Source organism: Protopterus annectens, chromosome 9.part0 (assembly GCF_019279795.1).
Source record: "Protopterus annectens isolate FY-2018-M chromosome 9.part0, PAN1.0, whole genome shotgun sequence".
In the NCBI taxonomy this organism is placed as follows: Eukaryota; Metazoa; Chordata; order Ceratodontiformes; family Protopteridae; genus Protopterus; species Protopterus annectens.
The window spans coordinates 1,237,509,107-1,237,533,412 of NC_056743.1; the positions used below are offsets into that span (position 1 = coordinate 1,237,509,107).

The 24,306-nt window shown below is 42.2% G+C and overlaps 1 protein-coding gene across 1 annotated transcript in view; it reads right to left on the reverse strand.

Moving 5' to 3' along the window:
* Positions 1–24,306, reverse strand: part of LOC122811966 (V-type proton ATPase 116 kDa subunit a3-like) — a gene marked incomplete in the record, with an annotated part of 518,494 nt that overhangs the window by 274,426 nt on the left and 219,762 nt on the right. The window contains 4 exon segments of the mRNA XM_044084165.1: positions 3,407–3,533; positions 10,861–10,955; positions 20,540–20,778; positions 20,973–21,051. Of these exon segments, the coding sequence (XP_043940100.1) occupies positions 3,407–3,533; positions 10,861–10,955; positions 20,540–20,778; positions 20,973–21,051 (540 nt within the window).

The window sequence follows — 24,306 nt, forward strand, 5'->3', positions numbered from 1 at the left end:
GCTGGCCTCTGATGGGTCATGGCACAGTAATCCGAAGCAAGCACCAGATGGGTCTTCAGAGCTTTCATTAGCCCCTAGAGAGATGTCTGGGGGATGCTAGACAGCAACCGAATCAGGCATAACCTTTTGGTCTTCTAGGCAGATGGCAGAATTCCATCATAGCACCCCGAGCCAACAGCTTAAGTCATTGATTCTCGAGATACATGGACAAGGAGGATCAGTGAATATGGAGGGCTTTGGGCACACATACCTGGCAGCTGGAACATGTGTATGGTCATAGGAAGCACCCAAGCAAAAAAAAAAAAAAAAGAAGAAAAAAAGACACTGTCTTTATGGGGAATCTGCCTACCACATTGACATTTTCCCTTTCCAGATGACAAACACAATTCCATATAAAAACAGAAAATGAAGAACCCCCAATGGAGCACTTATCTTAAAAAAGCTCAGTAACAAGCACAGCAAAAGGGTGTTCTGACAGACATTTGACAATGGTGTTTGGACTGGCAGCAAAGAAGTTTATTGCTTGCATTTTTGTGTCACCTTTATGTCCTACGCTTTATGCAGGGAACATATGTGTGATGTATGGCACCTACAAGACCTAAAGGCTTTGGTATAATGGCCAGATAGGCTAACCTTGGCAGGAGATCCCTTAGGTGAAGGATGTGGCAACAATGATATGGAAGGACATCTGTCTTTCTGTGGCAACATAGATTTATGGGTAATAACTAGGCGTGTGGTCCAAGAGACCATTGAGCAGCGCAGTGCAATTTTCTCAAAGTCCTGTCTGGCTAATAACTTGCTCTTGGTAACAGGACAGGCAACTTGAAGAATGAGGGAATCAAACCATCTACCACAGGAAGCTGCCTATTAGCAACTCCGTCCTGCTGATCACAGCATAAATAGCAATCTCTCCTCGATTTTCTCTGGAGGGAAGAACAATTAGTTGTTGGATTCAAGTCTAGATTTAGCATAAGTGACTCTTCTTAAAAAAACAGGGCACAGAGGTTTATTTTAAGTTTATACCAGGTGAATGAATATGTGCTGATCTGTTGTCTGAAATGAGTTCTGCAGAAGATGGTGCAATACTAGACAGTATCTAGGCAGGGGAACCTGGAATAAGATCTAGCCCGAGGTAGGTACACACTGCCGCTAAGAATTTAACAAACCTCGTCGAGCTGCTGAGAGACCAAAGAAAAAGCAGTAAATTGAACATGAAACTGTTCTATACTGAAGATTAAGAACTTTCTACAATACACATCTCTCATGTCTTATGCAGAGTATGAACCTTGGGCAACCAGATAAAGCAATTTATTTTGCCTTGGCGTCCTGAACATTTCTATCAAAAAACACTAGATCAGCACTTCTGCATCAGTACCACATTGGTCTATACTGATCATCATTTTTTCAGGACCACAAAAAAAGCGTAATTAGAATACTGCCTTTTAGACCAACACCCACTGTATTGCTCTGGAACTCGGAAGTATGCAGTGTAAAGCTCTGTGGAGGTGATTTGCAGACTAGGTGCTACAGATGTCCGATTAAACTCTACAGTCTACCCCTGAAGAACTATGTGTAGCAACTATTTGCTTGACATTAACAACTTTCATTGGGTGAAATAGTTTAGGAGAGGAGAGCTAAGAAAAGGAAGTTACTCCGATCTTTTTTTGTTTGCCTGGTACATTTCCCAAGATGGCCTACACTGCATTTCCCAAGATGGCCTACACTGCATTTCCCAAGATGGCTAAAACTGCATTTCCCAAGATGGCCAAAACTGCCTCGTCATGCTTAATTGCTGTGGTTTACAGTTTAAGAACCACCTTAACTGAGGGCACTGGGACATGAGGCATTCCTTCACAGAATATATTATTTCCACATTTTTTCTTGATATTAGAAAGTATGTTTTCCATTGTTTGTCCAAATAATGTTTTGCCATTCAGGCAGGCACTCCGCATCAGCATGCATATCCTTTAGCCATGCAGCCCTAAACCACGCATGCCAGATGCATCTCTCAACAGTAGCCACATAAGATTAATTGCAATCACTTTAGCTGCAGATGTTATTAACTTTGGTGGTGTTATCCTTTTGACTCTGGAAGCTCCTAGCAAATCCTGAAACCCACTGTAACACAAAGTTGTGGCAATGGACATTCTGCACCAAATAATTTATGGTCTTCACACAGCCTTCAACAATGTAAAATTATTTTTAACAGATTAACAAAGTCATTTCAGTTGGTGGCATGTAGAATCCATCCACTGGCATAAGGGTTTGCTTCTGAGAAGTGATTTCATAATAGTCTGGGAGGAGTTTATACAGAGTAGGCCAGTCTTTCTGATGCTGTTCAGCTTTGGGTGACAAAATACCTTCAGAATCTCAGCTATAAAACTTTATTATTTAACTAGTTTTCCTAAAGAGATATTTTCACAGGAGATCAAGAAGTTACGAGCTGTAACATCAGTGTCCATATTCGCTAACTAGGTACTTTACTTCAGCCATACAACAATACTTTTCGGTCTCAGAAAGACAAGGAAAATAACCTTTCTTTTCTTTGAGAAAGTACAGATGGAGGCTCTTTTGTTAATATGAGAGAGTGATGCAAGTTCTGACATTTCTTAGCAACCTTCATCACTGTGGTATGCATAAGCAGATAACAGTAGTTCAAGCACATGCATCCAAGTGAATACTGTCCAACAAACCTACAGTAATCCAGCCTTGGTACAGGGTCTGGTAACGGATTCCTTACTGATACTGTCGGACTAGCAGCAATGTTTAAGATGATTAGTTTGTAACGATTTTATAAACTTTCTGCTTCTGATACACCATATATGTGTATGAAGATTACTCTTTCAAGAACAATTCTCCTCTGTAACAAACTAGTAATGGTTTAGCATGTTGGCCTGACAAGACCCCCTGTTGCCATCATCAGTGTAGAGCACCTCTGACATTTTTTTTTATCCCAGGTTAAGAAATTTCCACATGTATCTAACTATTTGAATAGTTATACATGGTCATTAAATTAAGCTAAAAATAAACAGTAATAGAGGAAAAACTTACTTACATACACTTACTAACTAGAATGTAGGCAATAAACAGCCAATTACTTGCATCTAAATGGAAAGCAGAGATGGGTGACTGAAGGGGCACAAGAACAGATAGTGGACTAAGGTGGCATCAGATGTAGATACTGCACATACAAGTCTACATTCAGAGGAGATCTGACACCACCTTACAGAGGTGGGGGATGTATGACCATAGAAAAAAAGGCATCTTGATGACGACCAATGTGGTCTAGTACAATCCCAACTTATTTTACTGCTTCAAAATTTTTCAAACGTCGGTCATAATTAAAATGAGAACGCAGAAGCAGCACGTTACATTTTGTGAGAACCAGAGACAGGCCAATACTAACCGTAGTAGGATCTTCCATGGGTTTGGACATTTCGGCAAAGTTGACAATCATATAACCTCTGCATGCCCTCCACAGGAGCCGTTCAAAAGCATTCACTTTCCAGGGATGGATCACACCAGCGACAAAACTGAGAAAAAAAAAATCATATAATAATTAAAATGTTTTTGCCCTGTAGTTCCTATATAAGCCGAAAGACAACAAGTTCCTAAGGGCCATTCGAACATACAATAGCCATCTACACTGGTTTTCAACCAGCATAATTATGATAGAAGAAAGCTATTTTAAAGTGCTGCATTTACTTTCCAACAGCCCAGATGATGAACGCTATAAAATTCTATATAATATAAAACCTGGAATAGAGAAAGTACAGTTTTGTACCTACCATAAATGTAGATGTCCGATAGGTATGCATCTTCAGTCCTTACATATGGGTTGTCCTGCCTCAGGCAGCCCTTCGGTCGTCCGGATTCCAAAGTCTGGGTCCGGCATCGGCTGATGTCACCCTTTTCCCGACGTCAGAGCGCCTGGGGTATAAAAGTGTCAGCCGACGCCATCTTCCTCAGTTTTTCTTGCCCCAGATGGCAGGTGCCCTCTAAGGAAGGCTAAATTTGGAGAAATGCAAAATATTCCAAACATGCACAATAATATAAAACAAATACACCATAATAGATAACCCCAGCTAGCTATAAGAGGGATAAGTACCCAAGAAATACCACAGAGGGGAAGGAGGGAGGGTAAACCTGACTGCAGATGCATACCTATCGGACATCTATATTTATGGTAGGTACAAAACTGTACTATGTCCTTCAAGGATGCATCTGCAGTCCTTACATATGGGCAGAATACCATAGCCAAGCTGGGGGTGGTAGGATCTAAGAAAATGATGGTGTAGCTAAAATTCCCCGCAGGACTGCCGTAGCAAAACCTGCTCTGGATCTGGAATACAAGGGTAAATTGTAATGCTTGGAAAATGTATGCACGGAGCTCCATGTAGCAGCTTCTAAAATATCCTTGGTAGCCACCCCTCTTAAAAAGGCTGTGGAGGTGGCTGTGGCTCTGGTGGAATGAGGTCTGATGTTAGCTGGCACAGTTTTTCCATGATAAGAGTAGCAGAATCGAATACAATTTCCTATCCATTTTGAAATTGTCTGTTTGGAAATTGCTTTTCCTTGAATGCCTGCAGCATATGCTACCAACAGCTGGTCAGTTTTTCTGAAAGTCTTAGTTCTGCCCAAGTAGTAGCGTAACTGTCTGTGAATGTCCAGGGTATGCAGAAGTTTCTCTCCCTTGTTTTGTGGATTTGGAAAGAAGGTAGGCAGGTGAATAGCTTGGTTCAATGAGACCCTGGATACCACCTTTGGCATGAATGAAGGATTGGTTCTCAAGGAGACTCTGTCCTGATGAAAAATAAGAAATGGTTGTACTGCCATGAGTGCCTGCAATTCAGATACTCTTCTTGCTGAGGTTATGGCCAGAAGGAAGGCAGTCTTCCAAGACAGGAACTGTAACTCTGAAGATGCTGCTGGTTCAAAGGGAGGTAGAGTCAACTTTTCCAGCATGAAGTTAAGGTCCCATGTAGGCACTGGTGGTTTTCTTGGAGGATTGATGTTTTTAATTCCTTAGAAACTGCCTTAGGAGAGGATGAGAGAAGACAGGTGGATCAGTATTGTATTCTGCTGAAATTGCTGAAGCATGAATTTTTATGGAAGAGTAAGAAAGGCCATTGTGCAGCATTTCTGCCAAGTATTCCAGGATATGTGCCATGCTCATCACTGTGGCATCTAGGCCCTTTGCGGTGCTCCAATTGTGGAATCTTTTCCATTTTGCTGAATATGCCTTTCTCGTGGAAGGTCTGCGAGCTTCCATGATGATATCCCTTCACTCTCTTGGATAGCTTTTCCTGGTGAAGAGTCAAGGTATTCTCCAGGCTGTCAGCTGCAGGGTTTTCAGGCTGGAGTGCAGAGTTTTGTAATTGTGCTGTGTCAGAAAGAGTGACCATTGTGGTAGAGGCCATAGTTTCGTGTGCGACAGGCTCCGTAACAGTGGGTACCAGTGCTGCCTTGGCCAGTCCGGGGCTATTAGAATCACTTTTGGCTGCTCTGTCCTGATTTTCAGTAAGACCTTGGTCATTAGTGGAAGTGGTGGAAATGCATACACTGTTACAGTATTCCAGCTGAAAGAGAGGGCGTCCACTTTCCATGCTTGTGGGTGGTATGTCCTTGAGCAGAATTTCTTCAGCTGATGATTGTGGTGGGAGGCAAAAAGATCTATGTCCGGCCTCCCCCATGCTTGTGTTATCTGAAGGAAGATGTCTGGGTGCAGGATCCATTCGTGTGGATCCATGGTATTTCTGCTTAGGCTCTCCGCCAGCATATTGTCTTTTCCTGGCACAAACTGGGATTGCAGCTCTATATTGAGTTTTAGGGAAAGTTCCCAAAGATTCATTGCTAGTCTGCAAAGAGGGTAGGAATGGGTACCTCCTTGCTTGTTTATGTGCCACATAACTGTGGTATTGTCTGTCCTTATTAGCAGGTGGCCTTGATGTAGAAAGTGCTTGAAGGCCTCGATTGCATGTATCACTGCCAGCATTTCCTTTTGGTTTATGTGCATGCGCAATTCTTTCTGAGACCATAGTCCTTGGATGCATCTGTCCTCCATATGTGCTCCCCATCCATGGTCTGAAGCATCCGAGGTAATGGTTTGGCTGGTTACTGGTTTGCTGAAAGGCAGACCCCTGTTTGACTGGCTTGCTTGGGCCCACCACAGGAATTCCTTTTGAAGGCATGGAATGAGTGGTATCAAAGCTTCTAGGCTGTGATTGTGCTAAGACCATAAACTCCTTCGGTACCATTGTAGTTTTCTCATATGCAGCCTTGCTTGTGGAATCAGAAGAATGCACGATGCCATGTAACCCAGGGCCTGCAGGATTTTCCTTGCAGTCATCTGAGTTTGTTTTGTCAGATTTTTGAAGTAATCCGGTAGTTGTCTTTGTTTTTCTTCTGTGAGAAAAGCCATTTGGGTGGTTGTATCTAGTTCCGCACGCAGAAAAGTTATTCTTTGGGATGGCACAAGTCTTGACTTGTGAATGTTGACTGTGTATCCCAAGGCCTGCAGTAGGCGGATGGCATAATTCAAATGTTTTTCCAAAGTTTGTTGGCTGTCCGCTTGTATAAGGCAGTCGTCCAGATACGGGTATATTTGAATCCCCTGAAGTCTGCAGTGTGCAATTACTGATGCCAGGCATTTTGTGAATACTCTGGGCACAGTAGATAAGCCAAAGGGCAATGCTGAGAATTGATAATGCTCTGAACCTGCAAGAAATCTGAGGTGTCTTCTGCAACTTTGTCTGATAGGGACATGCAGGTATGCCTCCTTGAGGTCTAGAGTTACCAGCCAAGACCCCTTGCCCAGCATGGGAAGGAGTTGCTGTAGGGTCAGCATTTTGAATTTTGAGATAAGTATTCAGTGCGGACAAATCGAGAATAGGTCTCCATTGTTTTTCTTTTGTTGGGACAAGGAATATTCTGGAATAAAATCCTTGGCCTTGTTCTGCGAGAGGAACCTTTTCTATAGCTTTCATTTGCAATAGGTTGGCAATTTGTTTTAAAGCCTCTGCCCTTTGATTTGGTGGCAGGTTTGGCATTCCCTTTCTTTCTGGTAATGTATGGAAATGGAACCTGTATCCTTTGTCTATTATTTGCAGTGTCCATTTGTCCCTTGTAATACTGTGCCAATTTCTTGAGAATAAAGACAACTTTCCACCCAAAGGTGCTTCTAATTGAGCCCTGGTCGGCAGGGTCAAGGTGAAGTCATTCAGTCTGTCCTTGTGCAGCAGTTGTTGGTCCTGCACTACCTCTCTGGTTAGGAGGCTGCCATTGACATCCTCTGTAGGAGCCTCTAGCTTGCCCTCTACCTCTGGCACGCCTGTTCTTCCCTCTTTGAAATCTCTTCTGGAAAGGACCAATTCTTAGAAGGCCAATTTCTGCTGAATCTTGGTGGTTGTACCTGGAGGAAATCTTTGACTGTTTGTACAGATTTAGCCTTTTCCTCAAATTTCTTTAAGACCTCCTGAGCAGTGGAGCCAAATAACTTTTGCTTTTCCAGTGGAGCATCCAGAAGCTTAGCCTTAACATGATCTGGCAGAGATTGTTCCTTCAGCCAAGCATGTCTACGTATGACTGCACCTGTCATTGCTGACCTACATGAAGCTTCCAATGCATCATAACCACACTGCAAGAAATGGTTGCTAACCTGTTGTGAGTTATGTACCAGATCCTGAAGTGATGTACGATCTAGGGGTTCAGGAGAAGATAGTTTTTTCTGCAATTCATCTAACAAATACTCTTGGTACTGTATCATATGAAATTGACAATTTAAAGCCCTCATAGACAGAGTGGAAGAAGTATACACTTTTTTACCCCATCTCTCTAAAGCCCTGGACTCCCTTTCAGAGGGGAGTGGATTTTTAGTAGTGGCAGCTGCAACCCCTTTAGGACCCTGGGAAATAGTTTCTGGGTCAGCAGAGTGGGCCTTGTAAAGGAAATGATGCGACTCCGGGACCCTGTAGTACCTATCGGGTTTAACAGGAGCCGGAGGAAGGGTGTCAGGGGCAGTGCTAGACTCAGAATACACATCATCAATGACACTTAAAACAGGAGGAATAGCCAAAGGTCTATGCTGAGGTAAATGAAGAAAAGTCCTTAATCTCTTCCTGGAATCTGAGAATTCCTGGCCCTGCCATTGGAAATGCTCTCTCATGGAGTGAAGGGTCTCCCAAAAGGACAGCTCTTCAGGAGGGGAGGCAGAGGGAATAGATTCCTCTGCATCAGAATCCTCGTAGGCCGTGAAGGCCTCCTCCTGGTAGTCTGATAGAGCAGAGCCATCAGAAGCCTCATCAGAGGACTGAGGATCAGTGGACTCAACCCTGGGCCTTTTGTCTAGTGGGGGTTGAGAGCCCCTGTCCGGATGAGGCTGAGAGCCCCTAATTAAGGAAATAAGGTCCTCAGCCAAACTTAGTATCTGTGAACCTGTGGTGGATCCCTGAGAAATAGTCTTGGGAGGCAGAGATTTTTGTTGCTTAGCAGCTTTAGCCCTAGTGAATGCTTTTATGGACATGGATGCAGGGGGCCTGGCTGCTCCACATGCTGGAGTAGTTTTGTTTAGGGGAATGGTGTCGGTAGTTTCCTGAACACCGGTTTCCGAGGGTAAATCTATAACCGACTCAGAAGAGGCCTCCGGGGCCGAGGCTGTCGGTTGTACGGTTTCTACGGTCGGAAGTACCAAGGACTCGGTTTTATCTGACATCGGCTGAGGCAAGAAAGAGTCCCCAATGGGGTACTTAGCTTTTTGAAATCTTCGGTAGCTGAAGTTACAGGAGCTGGCCGACCGGCACTTGCGAACTGCTTCTGCTTCGGGCACCACGTGGCAAGAAAGACAGAGGAAGATGGCGTCGGCTGACACTTTTATACCCCAGGCGCTCTGACGTCGGGGAAAGGGCGACATCAGCCGACGCCGGACCCAGACTTTGGAATCCGGCTGACCGAAGGGCTGCCTGAGGCAGGACAACCCATATGTAAGGACTGCAGATGCATCCTTGAAGGACATCCTCTGCACTTACTGCCCACATCTTTTCATTTACTTGCAGCATCTCATTCAGCAAAGCTGACATCAGAAGTATTAACTATGCCATTCTCATGTAGCATAGCTGGGCTAGGGCAAGACAGTCAACTGCCCCGGGTGCAAGATGTTGGGGGGTAGGGCAAGATTAGCTGATCCTGACTGCTCTTCAATGCATACAAGCTTTTTAAAGGCACTATTGCATTTGTGGTCAAACCTGAGTGGTGTGTGTGTGTGTGTGTGTGTGTGTGTGTGTGTGTGTGTGTGTGTGTGTGTGTGTGTGTGTGTCAAACTGCGGCAAACTGCTTTCTACATTGTTTGCTGCAGTTTATTGGTAAAATATTATTTTTCTTTCTTTTTTGATTAAAATTCAGTGGTATAGTGCTCTGTGTGTTTAACTGTCTGTAGCAATTGCAAGCAGTAGCTACAACTGAAAACATGCTTTTTTCATTTTTGAAAGTAAAATCTGAGCTCTGCAGTGTTCTGTAAACAGTCTAAACTGTGTCTGCAGTTCAAAGGAAAATATATATTTTTAAACTAAGGAAGGAGGGTTGGGACAAGGCACAGAAATGGGACTCTACTGGCTCCTGCATTATAGGAGTCTCATGTACATGACAGACTCTCTTTCTTTTGCTCTCATTTTGAAAAGCTGGGGCAGGAGGGAGGAGGTTATGTACCTGGTCACCTGATTGGTGTGCTAGTGCAATCAGCATACGTTTTTTTGATCTTTCGTTGAAGAGCTGGGGTGGAAGGTAGGGGGCATGTATCTGGCTACATTACCAGTACAAAGAATGGACCAGTTTTGCTTTTTAATTTTGCTCTTCACTTAAAGAGCAAAGAGGGTGGGATGCTCATTTGTCAGAGTGGCAAAGGGCATTGAATGAGCTAGCTGTGCTTCATTACTTTATTCTAAATGGGAGACACAAGAATGACAGCTACTTAGACCCCCTACATCACCCTCCCAACACCTTGTCTTGATGGATTAAAGCTTGGAGATAATCACAGATTGGCATAGATCCCTGTTGTAAGATCAGGCATTTACAATTCCGCAGACGATGAAAGACAGGAAGCAGGACTTCTATAACTGCATCCCACAAGTGACAGTGTGTGTGGATAAAATACAGACAAAAAGAGTGGCTAACAGGATGACAGCCCTTCATTGCCCAGCAGAATGAGAATCTTCTTCTTCTTCTTTCGGCTTTTCCCGGTTAGGGGTCGCCACAGCGGATCACCTGTCCGCTCATGACTGGCAGTGGAGTTTTACAGTGTCGAGTTGCCAGCCCGGCACCCAACCTTCCACAGAAGGCACACACTCATGCCTAGGGCCAATTTAGAGTGTCCAATCCACCTACAGCATGTCTTTGGGATGTGGGAGGAAACCAGAGCACCCGGAGGAAACCCACACGACCACAGGGAGGACATGCAGAATCCGCACAGAAGGCACCCCAGCCGAGGATCAAACTGGAGAACCTCTTGCTGCGAGGCAGCAATGCTAACCGCTGCACTGCCGTGGCCACCCTTTAATGATACAAATTAAATTGCGTGTGTGTGTGTGTGTGTGCGCAAGATACATGTCCCTGTATCCATGAAGTACCTTGTTTTGCTCTACCATAATATATGGATTAATTTTTATCACAGGGAAGATGAACCCTGCAAAAATGTATCTGACAGGTATGGGGTAAAACATCAGTGGGAGGCGAGGGGTAAGGCATGTTGTTAGGTTAAGAGTCTGAAGTGTATAACCCAAATAAACACAATAAATAATTTTAAAATGAAAACTTTGAGATTGCCATTAAGCACAGAATGGCCATAAATACATGAAGATGATCAGATCATACCTGAGATGCACATCCAGGTGTGAAGCTTGCCTTGGATCCAGCAATGGATCAGTCTCTGTACCCCGGCGATGCAGAACAGGAGTATGCATGGTCTGCTGAAACAAAGACATCAATCAGTTATACTCAACCAACAAGACACGGTTAGACATAAAAGGGGTGAGGTGCACCAACACAATGGGTTCATAGGGTTGGGATTATATGGGAGAATAGAGACTGGTGAAACAGTTTCCAGAAATACAGCATTATCTGAGGGTCATTTGCTTTTACAGAGCTTTCTCTGATGGAATTCAATGGAGCCATTCACATTTAGTAAAGACTTAAGAATGAAAATATAAATACAAAAACAAATTTTCACAAATGCAGTATGCTTGGAAGCAATTCCATCATATTGTACTATTTTCCCTGCCATTACCTAATTCTAGAAATTAAAGTGCCCTATTAAATTCAAACAGGTAAACTAAAACAACCCCCCCCCAGTAGACACCTGCCACTATGAAACATGCATCTATTCTTAGCAAAACCCAAATTCAGTGCAAGAAAAGAATCCAACCACAAGTATGTTACCATAAAAACTCTACTGACATGCTACATAACAGGGTTTGGATATGCAGCTGCATTATAGTCCAATGGGGACCTGTTTACTAAGTCGGTAGCACTTCTGCTACAAATGGCCTCATCAGATCTACTACAAACATATACAAAATGTGAAGTAAATATGGAACCGTCAGAAATAGGGTAGATGGATGGAGCAGCTTCTCATACCTGCCTCTTGACATTCTCTGATTTTGGGGATAAACTTGCTTTTCTGCCTGGTGTACAGGGAATAACCGTTTACCATAAATGTTCTGGTGTCCACAGTTGATAATGTTTTATCCTTCTGCCACAACTTGGTCAGCAGCAGCTCTTAATGCTGCAATGCTGCATCTTTACTACTTTAAGTCTTGGCTTCTCTCTCATGGTAAGAAATTGTGGGAGATCCATACAGTTATACAAAAGGGGGGGCACACATTGTAAGTGGGGTGGAAGACTGGGCAAATGATGAAAGTGGCTTTGATAGGGAAATCTCAGACTGTTAACTGTTCATACAAGACAAAGGGGCAAGGATGCAGTAGGGAATAACAGTCTACATTAGTCGCAACACACATTTTAAGGTAGGTCAGGGCTGGGAAGAGAAACCTGATACAATATTACAAGTTTGCAGCCTAAAACCTTATAGTCTGTTGAAAGTCTGCAGCCTAGCAATTAGACTAGAGGCGAGAAAACGACAAGACCTGGTAGTTACATGTAACAGAACATGTGGCACAGTCCAAGACAGCAAGAACACGCAAAATATCAGCTAAGGTAATGACATAAGAAAAAGACTTCTCCCTGAACAAATAGGTCATGTTACCATTTATAAAATGATGGTAGAACAAACAAAACCGTGAAAATGAAGACAAAATTAGAGATGTTTGTTATACTTATAAAGCTCACAGTTCTGATTAGTACAGCCACCAAGGCAAGAAAAGCATCTGCATCTCCACATAAGATACTGACAGATATTACTAAAAGGACAGCACAGATAATTGGTCATTACAGGTTTCTTGTATGGCCTATAATAGAATACCGTGTATTCTTCTGTATTATCTAAATAAATATTACGTGCTATACACAAGTACAAATTTGCAGTTTTAAAGATAGACAGAAAAATTAAATACAGTACTATTTAACTGTTTAATTGCGGTGGTGGTGCTGTGGCAGCATCGTCGCCTCACATTTAGATGTTGCCCGTTCAATTCTCAGAGCGTCTTCTGTGTGGTGATATGTGTAAATGGGCGTTCCTTCATTGAAGGTTGTGCGTTAGGCCCGGCAAGCCAGCACGTAAAAATCTACTGCCAATCATTAGCGGACTGGACTTCCACTGTGGCGACCCCCAACCGGGAAAAGCCGAAAGACAAACAACAACTATTTAACTGTTTAACTTAATTTTGCCTGACTGAAATATTTTTTTGCCTGACTGTATTATTTTATATATTTTCTGGCATTGCTTTCTGTTCTTATCCATCCTGAAACTGGTTTTTCCCCTCCCTCCCCCACCTTATTCTTGTGATGGTGTTATAGTTGGTGGCTTTGCAGTCGCCCACCCCCACTTTCTTTCTCCTTGCACTTTACTAAAAAAAAAATAATAATAATTGCACTTTATTCATCTGCTTTTACTGTATTTGTGTTTCTTCCTACTTTATTACCTTATTATGCTTTTGCCTCTTCTTAAAAGTACTCAATTGTATTTATTCTGCTTGGTAGTAGCCTGATTAAATTTTAACAGTTATTCTAAGCCTGTTGGTTTAAGCACTTTGGGCTTCAGACCATTTGTTTTACATTAAGAATGTTGTGGTCTGTACTGTTGTGGCAGGACAGGTAACTTACATCCTTCTAAGTTGGGAATTGCTGAATGAAGGCTCAGTATCTGTTATTCTAAAAGTGTATTGGTTCTGGTTTAAGCACTTGGGCTTCAGGCCAGTTATTTTACATTAAGAAGGTTTGTGGTCTGCACTCTTGTGGGAGGAGAGGCTAGATTCTGCCCTTCTGAGCTGGGAATTTCTGGCTGAAGGCTTACTGTGCCTGCTTATTTGAATTGCTTCTTTCTGAAATTTGTGTGCCTTGTTTGTTGTAGCATAGACTATATTCAGGCCTGCTGAATCTAGCTTTGTTTGTATAACTTGAGCACTAATCCAGGCCATCTTTTTTTGGAGATGGTTCCCCTGCCCGCTAGTGGCAGGAGTGTGCAGTTAGAACTTGTCTGATTGAAGACTAGTGGAACAAGGCTTAGCTTTGAGATTTTTTACTGGTTAATTGGGTAATTTGCTTAAATCAGTTTGCTTGTTTTTTATTTTATAAAAAATTGCACTTTATTTGTCTGATTTTACTGTAATTGTGTTTCTTCCTACTTTATTTTGCTTTTGCTGCCTGTTCTTAAAAGTAATTAATTGCATTTATTCTGCTGCATTTATTACTGCTCGTTAGTAGCCCAATTGAATAGTAACTGTTATTCTAAGCCTTTGGTTTAAACACTTGGGCTTCAGAACAGTTGTTTTACATTAAGAAGGTGTGTGGTCTTCAATGTTGTGGCAGAACAGGTAGCTTACATCCTTCAAAGTTGAGAGTTGCCGATTGAAGGCTTAGTGTCCGTTATTCTAATATTAGTTCTGGTTTAAGCACTTGGGCTTAGGGCCAGTTATTTTACAATAAGAAGGTGTGGTCTGCACTCTTGTGGGAGGAGAGGCTAGATTCTGTCCTTCTGAGCTGAGAGCGTCTGGTTAAAAGGCTTACTGTGCCTGCTTATTTGAACTGTTTCTTTCTGAAATTGGTATGCCTTGTTTGCTGTAGCACAAGACTAGATTCAGGCCTGCTGAATATAGCTTGTACAACGTATTTGTATAACGTGAGCACTAACCCAGGCCATATTTTTCTGGAGAAGTTTCCCCTGCACCCTAGTGGCAGGAGTGTGCAGTTAGAACAAAGACTTCTGGAACGGGGCTCAGTTTTTAACTTTTTATTGGTTAATTTGTTTAAATCAGTTTGCTCATTTGCTACTGTTATATGAAAAAAATACACTTTATGCATCATCGCTTAGCTAGGGTTAAAATATACCTGGCACCATAAAGTCTGCTCTTCAAATTTTCCCTTAGAACTAGCCAGGTTTTTAGTTTTAGCACAGAAATCTGTTTTTTTTATCTCAGCACTTGTTCAGAACTCATTGTAAGCACTAAATAATTTACAAATTACTACAGCACCCAACTTTCTTCACTTGTCTATAGGAAAACAGTTTTTAGTACTTAATAAATAAGCACCTATGCAGGCATGTCTATGGGTCAGCTCCCAGTGTTTTCTCCTGTCTGCCTGATGAATGTGGGCATCCTGGGGCAATGCAGCAATTGCCTCATGTACACAGACAACCCTCTCCTCCTACCACCCCACACTACAACCTGTGAGAGATGCACTTGTATAGTCAAACTGGAAGCAAAGCTCTCTTCACCCAAGACTGGACTAGACAGTCAAGAGAAGAGGGTAAACACTTGCAACACACCACACTCATCACATAGTCCCTCAAAACCTACACCACCAAAACACAAACACAAAACACACATCTACATTCATGGAGGCTCTCAATAAAAAACTGCCCAAGCAACAGAGACCTCCAAAGCTGAAACGCAAGCAACCTCCACCCCCCAACACAACCCAAATGACACACAGCCCACCAACTCAGTGTGCCACCCAACCACAGCCCATAAGGCATAACAACGTGCCCACCACTCTAGTCATAGGTGACTCTATAGTCAGGCACACTGATGTTCCACTCACCAAGCTAAACAAGGAGAAAGTTACTGTCAGCTACCTGTCGGGTGCCAGGATCCACCACATAACGCATGCTCTCAGGTCACTCCACAACAAGTACAAATATGACTCTGTCATTGTCCAAGTTGGTGTGAATGACCCGAGACATACCTCCCTGGACTACATGAAAAGAGACATGGAGGAGCTCTCTGATCTTGCAGCCCATGCAGGTATGACCCTAGCCCCAAGTAGCATCCTGCCATCACCCAGAATGATATCACAGTACAAGGGACAAAATGATAGACTTCAACAATTGGCTAAGCTTCTGGTGTCATTCTAAAGGGATCCAGTATCTGTCTGCCTGGGATGACATGATCAACAGACCATGATACTTTGCCAGAGATGGCCTGCACCTGTCGCCCTTGGGATTCCAGATACTGGCTAAGGCTCTTGTCACCCCTATAGTGCTTTTTTTAGGCAAGGTTCAAATGACAAATTCACCACTGTAACAGGTACAAGCAAGCAAGATCGGAGGGTAATGCTACTCAATACTAGAAGTCTAAACCTCAAAATGCACTCATTCGTGGCACTCCTTAAAATGGAGAACAATGACATCTGTGCAGTGACAGAGACATGGTTCAAGGCTCCAGAGAGCACCCCTGCATTGCCAGGCTACAATTCATACCACAGCTTTCGGCCACCTAACCTGGACCGAAACACTAAAGGTGGAGGAGTGTCCATATTCATTAAGGATATCCACACCTCCAGGCTAGTTGCTCAGCATAATGCATCCGAGATTATCCAAGTGCAACTAACTCTGGACAAGACTGCAATCCAAATTGTAGCTTGTTACATATCCCCCACCATGCCTCAGGATTCCCACTCCTCATTTCTTGACACACTGGAAAATATTAGGGTACAATCCAACACCCTAATAATGGGCAATTTCAACTACCCCACCATTAACTGAGAAAACTACTCCTGTACCAACTCTTTTGCTCAACGTTTTTTTGGAATTCATAAATTCCAATGCCTTGGATCAACTTATCCACACCTCCACCAGGGGCAGCAATATCCTAGACCTAGCAATTACCAACATGGGCGACCAGTGTTCAACACCAGAGGTCAATTCCTTGGTCAGATCCGACCACATGCTAATCACACTAGACATCCACATCCCGCCCCACTCCCCCATTAGGGAAACCACCATAAAACATTTCTCCAAAGCCAACTTCACGCTTTTTAAGACAGAAGTGGGAAAACTTCATGACACCCATCCAGATGGACAACAGAGGTATGACTGCTGAATCCTACACAAATGCACTTACACGAGTGCATGGATTTTGCGATCCCTAACTGAACCAAGATGGAATCCTCCAAGAAAAGGAAGCCAATCTGGTGGTCCCCTACCATAAACAAACTCTACAACTGAAGAAAGAAACTTAAAAAAAAAAAAAAGGTAAAATCTCATGATTGGAGGAACTCCCTGGTCAGCCTCAGTAAGAAGCAGAGATCCCTCATAAAATCCTCCAAAGCTAGTTACGAAAACAAAATCGCCACCGTTTCTAAAGACAGTCACAAAGCATTCTATAGCTATGTCAAGAATCTCAATGGCAACACTTGGATCTGCTCGGAGTTACAGCACAATGGCACTAAATATACAGAACCAACTGATACTGCCAACATCCTGGCAGATAGGTCCAGTGCTGACTTTACCCCCCTCTCACCCCCTAAAGGGCCCATCTCTATACCGGAAGAATGCAAAGTTCCTGTAATCACGGCTGCACAGGTAAAAAACACACTCTCCAAAGCCAAGAACACAGCATCCATGGAACCCGACAACATCCCAGGCTGCGTTCTACACGTACTACAGAATGAACTGACACCCCACCCAAGTACCATCTTCAATCATAGCCTCACCTCAGGCTTTATGCCCACTGAATGGTGCTCAGTAACGGTTATCCCACTCCACAAAGGGGGATCCACCACAGACCCCGGGAACTACCACCCCATTAGCCTGATGAGCCTGGTCTGCAAGGTCATGGAACGTATCATCATGGAACTTATAAACAAAGACATTCATAACCTCCAAACTCTGGATCCCACCCAGTTTGGGTTTGTAAAAGGCAGATCATGTCTCCTAAACCTGACAGACTTCTTTGAAGCAGTCATCAAAGCCGTAGATGAGGGTAAGGTGGTTCACACAGACTATCTAGATCTTACCAAGGCTTTCAACACCATCCCCCACTCTGGAATTATAGATAAACTCAAACTAGGTATAAATCCCTATGACACAAGATGGGTTACCAACTGGCTCACAGAACCAACACTATGAAAGTAGCAAACTCCAAATACGACTTCAGCCCAGTGACAAGTGGAGTACCACAGGGTTCAGTCCTGGGTCCTCTCCTGTTTGGTATCTACTTCTCTGAAGTACAGGCTAACACAGAAGGTCTTTGGTTAATGAAGTTTGCAGATGACTGCAAACTAGGAGCCATAAATAAAAACTCCTAATGATGTGGACATCCTACAAAAGGGCCTCACTGAGACAGATGCCTGGTGTCAAAGCCATGGCCTCAAGCTCAACGCCAAAAAGTGCATGGTCATCCCTTTTGGTAAAAACTCTGTACCCATGAACTACCAAATAGGCGGTAGTCTACTTAACACAAAGTGTGATAAGAAACCTTGGGACACAGGTGGACAGAAGTCTCTCCTTTGATAATCACATCGCCACAATAGTCGGGAAAACTTTCTACGTAGCATACCTCATCACAAAAGGTTTCTCATCCAGGAAAAAAAGAGGTAATTGTTTCTCTCTACTCATCACTCATTAGACCCATTATAGAGTACAATTCCCCTTTTGGTATGTACCTCACAAGACATCTACTACAACTGGAAAGGCCGCAGAAATTACCGGCCTCAAATAGATGCAGACAGTCTCAAAAACTCCAGCTTTACTCCGCATATCACCTACTCAGAGGTGATCTCTGCCTAACACACAAAGCTATGTCAAACCCAGAGCTGTTGGACATGGTCCACTTAAAGAAATCCCAATCACTTCGAGCTACATGCTCTAGGGACCTAAACCTTGTCACCACAATAAACAGAACATGCTGGAGGGATAGATTCCTGTCCCAGAGACTTCCCATACTCTGGAACAAACTATCTATATCTAACAAAGCTCCTCATTAGTACTCTTTTACGAAAAATCTTAATGATTGGGTGGGAGACAGGAAATTCACCCTGGGGATCACTTCTGGCACTGTTTGACAGGGGCACAGCAAAATAATTTTTTTGGGTGGCGAAAGTCAGGGTACCTTTTTGGCTAGGCTTATATAGGCCCTAGGGCCAACAACCTAGTACCTACCTATGAACCTATGCGTCTGCCATGTGACTGACAGCACTTTCATCAAGTGCTGAGTAATCAAACAGAAATGAATGAACAGAGGAGTTTTCTTTTTTCTCCAGTGTTATGAAACTTCAAAGTATACTTAAGTTTAGGATGGTGTGGACTGTTTCGTTCACTTGTTTTCAATTGCTCAGCACTCAATGAAAGTGCTGTTGATGGAACAACGTGCATCTATTCCATACAACCAACAAGGGAATGCCAGTATATTTCATTAAAAGAATAAAGGATGAGAAGCAATTATGAAAATAATCTTCAATCAGTCTCCTTAGTTTCCTTTGTATAAGGGATTTAATAGGATTAAGTTTACTCTACATTTTGTAATGGCTGAATTACATGTTTAAACTGACATTCGGGCAGGGCAAACACAAAATTTGTTCACATACTATTTAAAATCTATAGTAATATGTTTTGGGTCCAAAGTTTGTTGATGTTCTAAAACAAAATAAGCAGATACAACAATCTACCAAGCTGATTAAATGTAGAAAAAATGAACAATTACATGGGAGAAATAAAACAGAAATGGAGTAGAAATGCATTCATGCTTGTGAGTAACCTCAGTTCCCAAGTTTGATTCTCATTGTGAATCTATGTTTGCATTTGGTAACAAAATAACACAAGTGCAAAGATCTTTTGTGTTGCTTTGGCCCCATTGTCTGCTGATTTTCATCCCTCACTAGTCAGCCAATTTGTTATCTCATCACTGTGGTGAGGGTTGGCTTTCAAAATGCTATAATTTATCTTAACTCAATTCACACTACCACATGACAACCCAATGGTAGGAAATGGAATGGGTAGCAGTGTTGCACTTATTCACTTCTGCAATGGGCTGATAGTAGCAGGGCACTTATCCACAAGAGGCACTGCTCAGTTCTCAGTTTCCGCCAGGTAATGAACCACCATGGGTCTGCCCCACAGCATGTGCTCCCTTGTCCCCAGGAAGAGCATGCCCATTCCTCCCAGTCTCTGTGATCATGTCATATCAAACACCTGAGCACTACTCAGACTTGGGTCATCTGGGTTGTAGTGAGGGCTTTACCCTTTTGCGCACCAGGGCAGGCTCAATAAGTGCAACAATCAACTCAGGGTCATTTCCAGTCATGAGGCAAGGCCATCTGTAAACTGAACAGGAGACGTTTGGAGAGGAGGTGCATCAAATTATGGTGGTTTAAGCCAGCTCTGTGAAGCCTTGAGTCTGATCTAGATGACTTACGTTAGATTATCAGTCAGGATACTGGAGAAATAGACAAGTAAAAGACCAGGTGTGATGAGGTTGTGTGTGCTTACTCACCTCTGTTTGGGTGCATGCTCCATAATAAAATCCTAACTGGAGACAGAGAAGCATATATATATTACTACAGGCAATGGCCTTTGATGGTTACAGGACTAACCAACAGGCATCACCCCTCATGACAGCTCACTGCATGACCTTCTTGAGTCTGTGGGGTTATGTAGGGCACCTTTAGGGCCTTAAAGATCCAGAATCTTCATGGATGATGGCACTGCTCTTAACACTCCCCACTCATCCCTTGGGGAAAGAGTGGGTCATACCACTCCTGCTCCTGAGGCAATGAACAGATGAATGTTATGACAGAAGGGAGGCTTGTTGGTCAAAGGGGGGGGGGGGGGGGGAATCAAAAAAGGGAAATAAAAAATGGTAGTGATTTTGATAGTTTCAATATCCAGAGATTAAGGATAATTTGTGTGTGACTGTGCTAACTGGATCTGTCTCTAAATACCAGCCTTATCCTATACCACTATTAAAATTTCACTCTACAACTGCTGCAGAAACCATCTGTACCTCTTAATTTCACAATGGTGTTCTGCACGTCCTCTAAGATGGAGGGACAGTCTTAAGACAAAGGTTGCTGTTTCTGTATTACAACCACTGGTGCTGCCAGTCTTTAAACCAACTGTAAATCTATTTAATCATGTAATCATTTGTAACCTCACACTCACCATGGCTGTGACCTGCCCTGTGAATTGCTGAGTCTGTTTCAGGACCTGGCTGTATTCCTCTAATTCTCTCATGTTGTTGCGCAGTGAATCACGGTTACGGCTGACTTCTCGTAGCTCCTGGGCTAGCTGCTCTGACTGCTCCTGTATCTTCACGGAGTCTTTGTATGATGGTGTCAGGTAGTTTTCACATTGCACTGGTACCTTCATGTCTGCCTTGCGAATTTCTTGCTCTAAAAAAGCTGCTCATATGCCAGAAGTATATAAAAGCAAAAAAAAAAAAAGAGAGAGAGAGAGAGACCCATTTAAGGCTGCATCTCAGAGATCTAACTTTAAAATTAGTTCCACTTATTAAAATACTATAAATGCAGTAAAAATTTGCAAACTGTGAAAACTTAAAATATAAATAAATAATAAAACAAGCAGGAATACATACAGAATGTCTTCTCCATGTCTTCGCAACGCCTTACTTCTCCCACAAATCGTCGCTGGAAGGCATTCACATTTTGGTTCAACTAAAATTTGCAATAGAAAGGATTTAAAATTTGGAATAGTCAAGGTGACTTACTGTCAGCTGCAGAACTTTATCAGTATGAGCACAGGAACATAAACACAGATTTGTTTAATTTGCTTTGACTCAGAAACTGGGACTGTACAAAGTTGCATAGGTTCAGCCTGTTTCTGGGCAAGGTATAATGGTGACAGAACCAGTAATAAATGAGAACATAAGCTTGCATGAGAAAATAGCATTGAGCATTTCCTTATGAGATGAGACACAATAAATAGAATCAGATAGCAAGAAAAAAAGAGGACTACATCAACCTAGGCTGTTCACTTCCACAAAAACGCTACAAAATCCATGTCCTACCTAAACTCCAGATTCCATTTTTCTTATACTTTCTGCCAGGGTTTTTCCAACTTTATGTATCCCTTAACTATCTCAGTGCATTAGCACCTGTGAACTGTGCTGGCAGTGTTCCACACATTTTATGTATTAAAAATACTACTTTATAGCACCCCTTAATTTGCAAACCTTTCTTGCCTTAGATATTTAAATTTCATTTGAAAGAGCACTACTTTCCTGCCACAATTTTGTGTCTGTGATATAAAATTTCATACTGTATGTTCTCTTTTTCTTCCTTTGCAGCACATATATGTGGATCCCAAAATCCTCTCTAGTAAAACTGCTGACTTGGCAGTCATCTTGTCTTAGTAGCCCTTGTAGGGGATACCTCTACTATTTTTTGCATTCTCTTTTTCCCATGGAACCACAATCACTTCTTCTAGATGCTCCAGTAAACATTTTCTTTCCCACTTAAGGTGAATGTCGATCACCAGAGAGACATCCATGGGAGGTTCAGGTTTTCCATTTGCTATCCTGAATGCCCCCTCCATTTGGGGATGACCTGTGTCTGCATTCCTGAGTCTCTATTTCACTTTCTCCCCTTCCTTCAGTTGTGTGCACACTCCCATGCTGGGGCTCCCCAAACATGGAAGGTGACCGATCTTCTGCAGCACAGCAGAGTAAAGCATGTATACATTGTGACTAAGTGCATGTTGTACATCTAGCGGCAGCCAGGTCACTAAAAATCTTAGGGTGTAATCAGGTCTTCATCTTGCTCTATGCCATGGAGCTGGCTCCTCCACCATCTTTGGACATTTAACTCTAGAACAGAGTACACTAGAACATGGCAACAAACTGTTACTACAGGACAGACTTTTTCCTCCTTAGTCTAGCCAGGGCAACCCAGCATTTGAAACCAGTCAGTAGGATACCTCTTAATATATTTCTCTCCTTAAAATGCAAGGAGTAGGAGTAGAAAAGGTGGCTCACATTTCCCTCAAGGCTTGTTTGGCACAGCTTCACTACCCACTACTCTGAGACCTGAAAATAAATGTTACGGGTTTCTTTTTTTTTCTTACACATGATTTTGATATACATGTGGCTTTATGTTAATGTTAATGTTTTTACTATCTCATCTTATGTGCTGAAAGTATGAAGCAGGCTTGCATACTAGTTAAAACGTGTTTAATCACAGCTTATGCTTTAATTTATATGAAATGCATGTATGTCACATAGAGACTCTAATCAATGTGCAAGGAACAACTAGTCAGACAGTACACCCAGGGTGATTAGGACACAAACATTTTTACTTTGAATACATTCTTATTATCTGGTCCTTTGTGAAACAACATCATGTAAACTTTTGGTTTCTCATTTGGATAAGGACAAATATTTTTAATTTTAAGTGGGTTTGACTGTATAAAAAGTAATTGCGACCAGATTAATTTTATTTGATACTACTACCAAACATTTAATGTCTGAAAATAGCATTTCATGCAGAAGTAATCTGAATGAACAGTTCCTGGGGCTAACAAACTAATTTAATTCATTTCTGAGTTGTGTGCGAATAGAAGACTTTCCTTTTCTCTCCAACTCCTCTTTCATCAACAAGTAAAATGCTCTTTTATGACACTGGTGAAAACAATTAGCATGGAATCTGTCTAGACCTCATGATTTCATAAACAGAATAAGCCAGCTGTCCTGCATAGCACAGTGAAAGCAAACACTCAAATATATCAATTTCATGGGTGCTGAAGACGTAACTTTTCTGTCAAGCAAAAAGGATTTTCAAATGACAGGATATGACAGAGACAGACACACAGACACGTGAAATAAGCTTTCTTGGTGGAAATCATGGAATGCAAACTTCTATACTGCTGATTTTTTTTTGGGGGGGGGGGGGTGAACATCCTTAACCAGAAACTTGCAAACACTCTAAGGAGTGTACTATAAAATGGTACCAGATTGCAATTTTTCCCTACAGCTGCATTTCTGATAACTTCAAGCAAACCACTCCCGCTGCCGCTAGGCCATGAATGTAAATCATTAGAATAGTTTGTTTTACTTTTTCCAAAAATGTAAGTAAACAAAACATAATTTTGCAGACCCACCGACTGGCCTTCCTTCCTCTTTCAAGCCAAGTCTTAACTTCCATATGTCCCATTGCTAGCCTACAACTTTACAAGTACCACTCTCTAAGCATTCTATTAGTGCGAGCCTAGAAAAAGGGATCTAAAATTAATAACTCCCTGAAACAATAGTAAGAAAATTACATTACTGATCACTTTACTATCCTTCTTTATACAGTACACAAAAAATTCCCAATCCAACCACAGGGATAGCAGTTTCTTTTTAAGTTTTAACAAATGCTACAAATCAAGCTATCCTCACATTCTTTTTAGGAAATTTATATATTTAACATCATTAAATTATCTGATTTATTCTCTCCATTGTACAGCTGAGGATACATCCCACTTCCATAGTTGGTACTTCATGTTTCCGACAAAGAATAGGCATCAGAACTGCATACCTTAGTGTAACAATCCTAATCACATTTCAGTTATTAAAACATTGGATCAGCTTGAGCAGCCAGACTGAATAATTGCTGAAACTTGGCTCAAGCCACAAACTGCATTTTACAAAACATCACTAATTATGCTCTTTAGTGAAGCATGAAACTAGGGAAGTATATATGAGCAGTACTGTCACTGTTGGATAAAAATACCACCTGTTCTCATATTTTAACTATCTTACTGAGTGGTACAGATAAATATCCCACCAACAATCATGTAAAAACAAAGATCCTGGCCCTGTGCAGTTGCCTCTCATGACATATGAGGGGAGAATCCATGCAACTCCTTTATCACACCAAGACTTCTTTGCTCTTCCAATACTAGTAACATTCGCCACACCAAGTTAACAAAGC